The 7,395-nt window shown below is 46.3% G+C and overlaps 1 protein-coding gene across 6 annotated transcripts in view; it reads right to left on the reverse strand.

Annotated features, from left to right (window-relative positions):
- RALGAPA1 (Ral GTPase activating protein catalytic subunit alpha 1) overlaps positions 1-7,395 on the reverse strand; it is a 207,957-nt gene that overhangs the window by 71,723 nt on the left and 128,839 nt on the right. For 5 of the 6 annotated variants that reach the window (XR_015061424.1, XM_085893990.1, XM_085893992.1 and 2 more), the window contains 4 exons: positions 5,872-6,064; positions 3,123-3,197; positions 1,984-2,166; positions 1,720-1,875 (listed from right to left, as the gene is read on the reverse strand). Coding sequence is in view for 5 of the 6 variants with exons in the window: in XM_085893990.1 (XP_085750116.1) it covers positions 1,720-1,875; positions 1,984-2,166; positions 3,123-3,197; positions 5,872-6,064 (607 nt within the window). In the remaining variant the exon portion in view is untranslated. The remainder of the gene's footprint in view (positions 1-1,719; positions 1,876-1,983; positions 2,167-3,122; positions 3,198-5,871; positions 6,065-7,395) is intronic. The other variant, XM_085893988.1, reaches the window with a different exon arrangement.

Below are 7,395 nucleotides of genomic sequence, written 5' to 3' on the forward strand. Positions count from 1 at the left end.
GCCCACGAAAAAGCCTGACCACGCCCACGAAAAAGCCTGACCACGCCCACGAAAAAGCCTGACCACGCCCACGAAAAAGCCTGACCACGCCCACGAAAAAGCCTGACCACGCCCACGAAAAAGCCTGACCACGCCCACGAAAAAGCCTGACCACGCCCACGAAAAAGCGTGACCACGCACACGAAAAAGCGTGACCACGCACACGAAAAAGCGTGACCACGCCCACGAAAAAGCGTGACCACGCCCACGAAAAAGCGTGACCACGCCCACGAAAAAGCGTGACCACGCCCACGAAAAAGCGTGACCACGCCCACGAAAAAGCGTGACCACGCTCAGGAAAAACCGTGCCCACCCCCACGGAAAACCGTGACCACGCCCACGGAAAACCGTGCCCACCCCCACGGAAAACCGTGACCACGCCCACGGAAAAACCATGCCCACGCCCAGGAAAAACCGTGCCCACGCCCAGGAAAAACCGTGCCCACGCCCAGGAAAAACAGTGCCCACGCCCAGGAAAAACCGTGCCCACCCCCACGGAAAACCGTGCCCACGGAAAACCGTGCCCACGCCCACGGAAAACCGTGACCACGCACGCGAAAAAGCGTGACCACGCACGCGAAAAAGCGTGACCACGCACGCGAAAAAGCGTGACCACGCACGCGAAAAAGCGTGCCCACGTCCACGAAAAACCGTGCCCACGCCCACGGAAAACCGTGCCCACGTCCACGAAAAAGCGTGACCACGCACACGAAAAAGCGTGCCCACGCCCAGGAAAAACAGTGCCCACGCCCAGGAAAAACCGTGCCCACCCCCACGGAAAACCGTACCCACGGAAAACCGTGCCCACGCCCGCGGAAAACCGTGACCACGCACGCGAAAAAGCGTGACCACGCACGCGAAAAAGCGTGACCACGCACGCGAAAAAGCGTGACCACGCACGCGAAAAAGCGTGACCACGCACGCGAAAAAGCGTGACCACGCACGCGAAAAAGCGTGACCACGCACGCGAAAAAGCGTGACCACGCACGCGAAAAAGCGTGACCACGCACGCGAAAAAGCGTGACCACGCACGCGAAAAAGCGTGACCACGCACGCGAAAAAGCGTGCCCACGTCCACGAAAAACCGTGCCCACGCCCACGGAAAACCGTGCCCACGTCCACGAAAAAGCATGACCACGCACACGAAAAAGCGTGACCACGCACACGAAAAAGCGTGACCACGCACACGAAAAAGCGTGACCACGCACACGAAAAAGCGTGACCACGCACACGAAAAAGCGTGACCACGCACACGAAAAAGCGTGACCACGCACACGAAAAACCGTGCCCACGTCCACGAAAAACCGTGCCCACGTCCACGAAAAAGCGTGACCACGCACACGAAAAAGCGTGACCACGCACACGAAAAAGCGTGACCACCCACATGAAAAAGCGTGACCACCAACATGAAAAAGCGTGACCACACCCACAAAAAACTGTGACCACACCCATGAAAAACCGTGGAAATGCGAAAAACTGCGAATTCTCGAAGCACAGGGGCGCGAATGTCGAGACAGGTCTCATTTTATAAACTGCGAATACACGTGGTCCATGAATAGCGGGGGTCCGACAGTACTGTGCCAAAATGTCCATTGCCTAATAAAGCTCTTGGTGTTCATGTTAAACTAAAAGTTCAACATTGAAGACAAATGAGAATGAAAATGTATAAAGACAACACACCAAGGTCATCAGGTGTGTTGAGAACTGAATGGCGCAGATGGTCATCTGAATTCAACTCCAGCACTTTGCTATTGGGACCATCGAAGCAGGTCGGTGACGGCGTGTGCGTCCTCGTGCTTGATCGTGAATGGGATCGCGATGCGCCTTCTTCCGATTCTGCAACAAGAGACGGTGGTAGGATGTCTATTAGTGTTGATGTACTACTTCACTTTAATTTGCATCGTTCCCATGTCACAAAGGAGCTACGACTTTTGAAGTCCACACCAGTCATCGTGGTAGTCTCTGCAGAAGCGTGCTGCTGACTCAGGCTACTGGTTTCCGAATCTATGTGCATGGTCGTGAGGCTGACCACCTCGTGCTCTTCTTCAGTACCATGACCACCTGGCATTGGAGATTCCATCTCACTTCCCCCGGTTCCAGTGGATGCCTCGCTGCTAAAGCTGTGACCTTGCACCACAAAAGGTAAGTTGCGTTGGAACATCTGGTTACAAAAGGCCACTTTTCACAAAGTTATTTACAAGTGTCACATGAAAAAACACAAGAAGAGTTGGAGGCTGAAAGCTTGCAAAAAAAACAAAAAAAACAACCAGGAATATAAAAATAGGTAATGATGTCAAATTCATGCCTGAAGAACCATGCGTAACACAAAGTAAAAAGGACAAAGAAAGGTATTTTCCGTTTTTAGCACAAAATAAATCTTCCCTCAAAATATTTGCAACTTCAGCATTGGCTTCACCTCCTCGAGGCACAGCGACAAGGGCCGTCACATGCCGGTTGCCAGGAAATATCCACCAAGAACACTGCTTAGATTAATGAAAATTTGCTCTTGTTGAGATCGATAATTAAACTAATCACCTGAGATTTTTCAGAGGCAGAGTCGCTAAGTTCCATGACCAACGCAACTCTTGCTGAAACATCCTTGCGCTATATCTCCGTTTATTGTACTATCCCAATAACTATTTTTTCACCATCAGCATTATTCCATGAATTAAACTAGAATGACACTCAGTGGAGCACAAACCTCCACCAGGCTGAACAGTTTACATTTTGTATCCCATTGATAGGCTGGATCAGCTGACCTGAACCAAAATCTAATCAGCTTGCCTTTGTCACACACCAAACCTGTCCAGCAAATCGTCTGAATCTGTCCATATCTTTTTGCGATATCCTGCTCACAGAGAGAGACAGACAGACAGAGAGACGGATAGACAGACAGGGGTGAAAGCATAACCTCTGTCCACCTTCGGTGGCATCGGAAATAACTTCCCTATAAATGTAATAAAGTACTAAATAAAAACAACAGTCTGGCCTATACCGTGGATACGATAACTAAAAGCTGCAGGGCAACATGCACGATGCTCAGCATTTATTAGCAAGCCAAGGAAGATTATACAGTTACCCACTGTGAATGGCACGGCCACGACAAATGCTGGTTTTCCAGCGATGGCCTAACCAAGAAGCACATGGTAAGAGATGGACTGGAGCACAGTGAGGATGAATGGGTGGAAAAAGAAAGGTAGGAAAATAAAACAATATATTTAAACAAAACTCAAACAAGGCCTTCATTCTCTCCATTCAAAAGCATCGATGGATTAATTCTGTATGGCTGTAAATTCTGTTCATGTTAATTGTTCGACATAATTGGAAGTACACGCAGCAAGCACATCATGAAGCTCAGTTTGACAGCCCACCCATTGCAGCAAAAAAACAAACACTTAAATACAACTTTGTCTACATAATAAATGTGAAACAAAGGTTTGGATTGTCTTCCACCCTCTTCCTCCATCCTCCTTTCCCCCCTTGTTTCCAACTCCCCGACCATTCATTTACTAAATTTTTCTTCCGACAAAGACATATATATGGTGCATGCAAAAAGTATCCATCCCCAGGGACTGGAAAAGTTGAAGTCAATGTCTCAATTTAAATTATTTCATGGATTTTAAAAAGGTTAATTGTGTTCCACTGTTGGTTTCACTCGGAGCCAAAGCCCTGGGATACTTATACCGCCCACCACGAAATAGTGGTGCAACATCAGGTGGGGAGACTTCAATTTGTCGAAAAAGAGGGCAAAATATATCTATTTTAAATTGTGTGTTACTCCATGAAGATCTGTATAAAATATATTACTAGCCAAACCTTCGCGCCACGCAAAGTTTCGAAAGTGAGGGTTCGTTAGGACGTCAATCTATCCAATGTTCACAATGTGATTTATAGAATTTCTTTATATACAACGTTTCTTGTTACATTTTTGTCAAATGCACCTTCTGAGGTAGTGAGCACGTGCAGAAGAGGGTTTTACATTGCAGACGCTGTTTTCTAGGAGTGGCATTACGCCTCTCAGCGGTGATGGTCTGTCGACAACAGACGTAATGACGTCAGCGAATGACCGATGACGTCATGATGTCATTACGCCTCTCAGCGGTGACGTCACACATCGCCATGCAAATGAATGTAAAAATTAGAAAATCGCCCAAAATTCCCAAACCTGTCCGTGTGGCGCGATCTCACATCACCTATGCTGTACATTAGACCACAGACCACCGCACGCCAAAAGTGCCGACAATCCGTCCGGCAGTTTCGGAGGAGATACGTCCACAAAATATGGCTTAGCGTATTAGTATAATAATAATAATCCAGGTGTTCAAGTTGATTTTAAAGATTACTGGAAGTGACAATAAAGTGACTGACGACAAAGCATCATGAGAAGTGAAATGAAGATGAAAAATAACCAATCAGCAACTTTTCCAACGCAGCATGGGAAACGGTCACGGTAAACAGGAGACAGACGAACACACGGACAGACGCCACAGTATGTATTTATATAACACATATGCAAACGGTATTTGAGCATACTTGCGAACAGCTAACAACAAATTAATAAAATCAATAGTCAAAATCAAACCAAGCAGAACTGCAACAATAATTTTTTATTTATTAATTTTCCAGTCATCTCACTACTTCGTTGTAATCCAATCATTCTTCATGCTTTTTCAAGCATGTGCAACTATTAGTTTCAATTCTGTGAACGGGATTTTGGGCAGTGATTACTATTTTTCAGTCGGGTTAACTGCCCATCCCATGTTAGCCAATTTGTTTTTTGAAAACCAAATACAATCTGAGAGCTGATTATTCTCTGATAAAGAGAACACAAAATGTACAAGAGTGAAAAAACCTTTTTTAAGACGATGAAGAAAGTACGTGCACGTACATTGGGAGCATGCTCCACAGCGCATTGCTGTGTCCACTTTCTACCGGTACTCCAGGGGACTCCATCTGGCCAGTCCCCAGGCAGCTTGGCCCATCTCCATCTCTTCGGGATAGGACATTCCAGGCACCCACCCAAAGGGAGACCCGAGGAGACCACCGTCTGGTGGACGACACCTCAGCACCACTCCGACACACACTACAGTGTGTTTTGTGGTGGCTGGAGTGCAAATCCTGCCACCAATATTCTCGGGAAGGTAACCAACTGCAGCAGGATGTCCACAGACACAGTTCGCACCAGATATGGATGGTCATTGGCTGACAAGGAGTTCCTACACCCTTTAATATGTTTTGCATTTAATCCTGCTGGGTGTCCATGTCCACACACCCTTCACACCAGGGAGACCTGGTGGGGGAGCCAGTTCAGTCGCCGACACTTGACCATGAACAGGTTAGTACGGGTTTTACATGATACCCGGAACAAGTCACAGATGTGATCTGGCCTGACCTGACACTCAGGGTTGGAGGCTGCCTTACTGGCCGGGCTGCTTTGTACCGTTTATTAGCGCAGCAAAATGCATGGCTCCCTTCCTCAAGCGTACCCCAACCCAGCCTCCGAGTAGCCGGATTACAGGTGCACACCACTATGCGCAGCGTAAAAACACTTTCATGAAGAAAGAGAAGATGTATGTTGCACACTTGGACGTGACCTACACACCCAGGACAAATAAACTCATCTGATGATGAGAAATGGACTCAAAAAAGGTTCTCATAATGACACAGCTGGACCAATAGCTACCCATAAAACATGCGGTAAAGACTACAACAACCTCAGAACACCAGCACATGGTTTCTGAAATCATGTTTCTTTTCAATTATAAAGCTTTTCTCCAAAGCTTGACAGTTCTCCAATTTAAAAAACAAAACGCAATAAAGAGCTAAAGTTACCCTTAGGTTTGAGGCCATCATGCTGGAAGGCACTGAAACCTGAAGGTGGACCCTCAAGACAGGTAGCTCCAGGCAAATGGCAAGAAGGTGAGGGCCACTCAAATTGTGCGTCAGAATCAGCTGGCCTCTGCCCCATATCTCCTGCTTCAAGGGGTAGCTCAGTGCTGATTGGACTACCACCACCAACATTCTTCTGCAAACAAGAAAACAACATTGTAATTCGACAGAAGAGGGTGAATGGGCAAGTCAATAACCTGACTGAAAACTCACATGCTGCAATCACACTGCCTCGTCATTTTGTCCAACCTGTTGTTCTTTTCAGGTTACACGACTGTCCTGTTACATTCCATCCCATGCTCAACCCATGCAAGGTTGGGAAAGCTTGCGATATGGTGTGAAGTTATCCTCATTGGTGTTACATCACATGCTAGCCAGCAAAGGTGACTCAAATGTCCAACCTGATTTGAACATAAAACTGAGCCGTGTCATTAACAACAAGAACATAATTCATTACGAAGATAATTTTACCGTTGCGCACTGTCCAGAAGCCATGCCTTTCGACTCGTGATCGTACAACAACAACTGGATAAAGCCATTATTGCCATTGTTGCATCTGTTTGTCAGTTACTCTTGACATATTGGGGACTTTACCATGTTCCATCTTCCTCAGAAGTTCCACTGAATCTCCATGAAGAATTAAAGTGAAAAGGATGGAAGAATAACTTCAGCACCTATCCACTTTGAACTAAGCTGCACTGACATATTGGTGATACGTCAAATGTCATGAAGTATAATGACATCATTGACTGGTTCGGATTAATAATGTACATTTTACCAGAATTCTGGTCAAGAGGGTCTCAACTGGAGGCATCATGGACCAGAACAGGTAGGACAAAATGGCTGAATGGTATACATCGAAGAAAACTTTCGTACTTTTGCAAAACACCGGTGAAAAAGATGGAAGGTTGTTGGACGGACGTAATTTTGTTTTTTGCCCGAGTTTTGAAGGCTGAATAATGCTCAAATACAGGATTTACAAACTATATTTCACATGTACATGGGCATGTAATTCACATATTATGTGAAGTAAATAAACATACGAGGCAAGTTTCAGGCAAAGAAAAGCGGGTTGGTCGGAATCGAAAGCAAGTTTTCATTTTATTGATTTATTTTTTTTCCAAATGTGAAAAAATGCTATAATTAGAGAGATTATCAGTGACACAAAATACACCAGAATACTGAGATATCCGTTTATTTATGAGTAATGTTAAGGAGGTTCCAAGACATACAACTTCAAACGCGGCGATTGTGGCGACTCCATATGTAAGGACCGATGCAAGAATGCCCTTTCGCTTTTACGATTGGGAGGAATGGATGACTTAGAGTTGGGGTTTGGAGGGGAGGGAGGAGAAAGAAAAGATGGGACAGAGTTGTGAGGGGGAAGTTGATACTTGTTTTCTTTGAGGGGGCAGCAGGGGTTGAGGACTTCCGGTTGGGGGTGGGGTGGCGAGTTGAGGACTTGGG

This window comes from Eptatretus burgeri, chromosome 9, assembly GCF_056783735.1.
Source record: "Eptatretus burgeri isolate ZD-2024b chromosome 9, Ebu_testis_v1, whole genome shotgun sequence".
Lineage (NCBI taxonomy): Eukaryota > Metazoa > Chordata > Myxini > Myxiniformes > Myxinidae > Eptatretus > Eptatretus burgeri.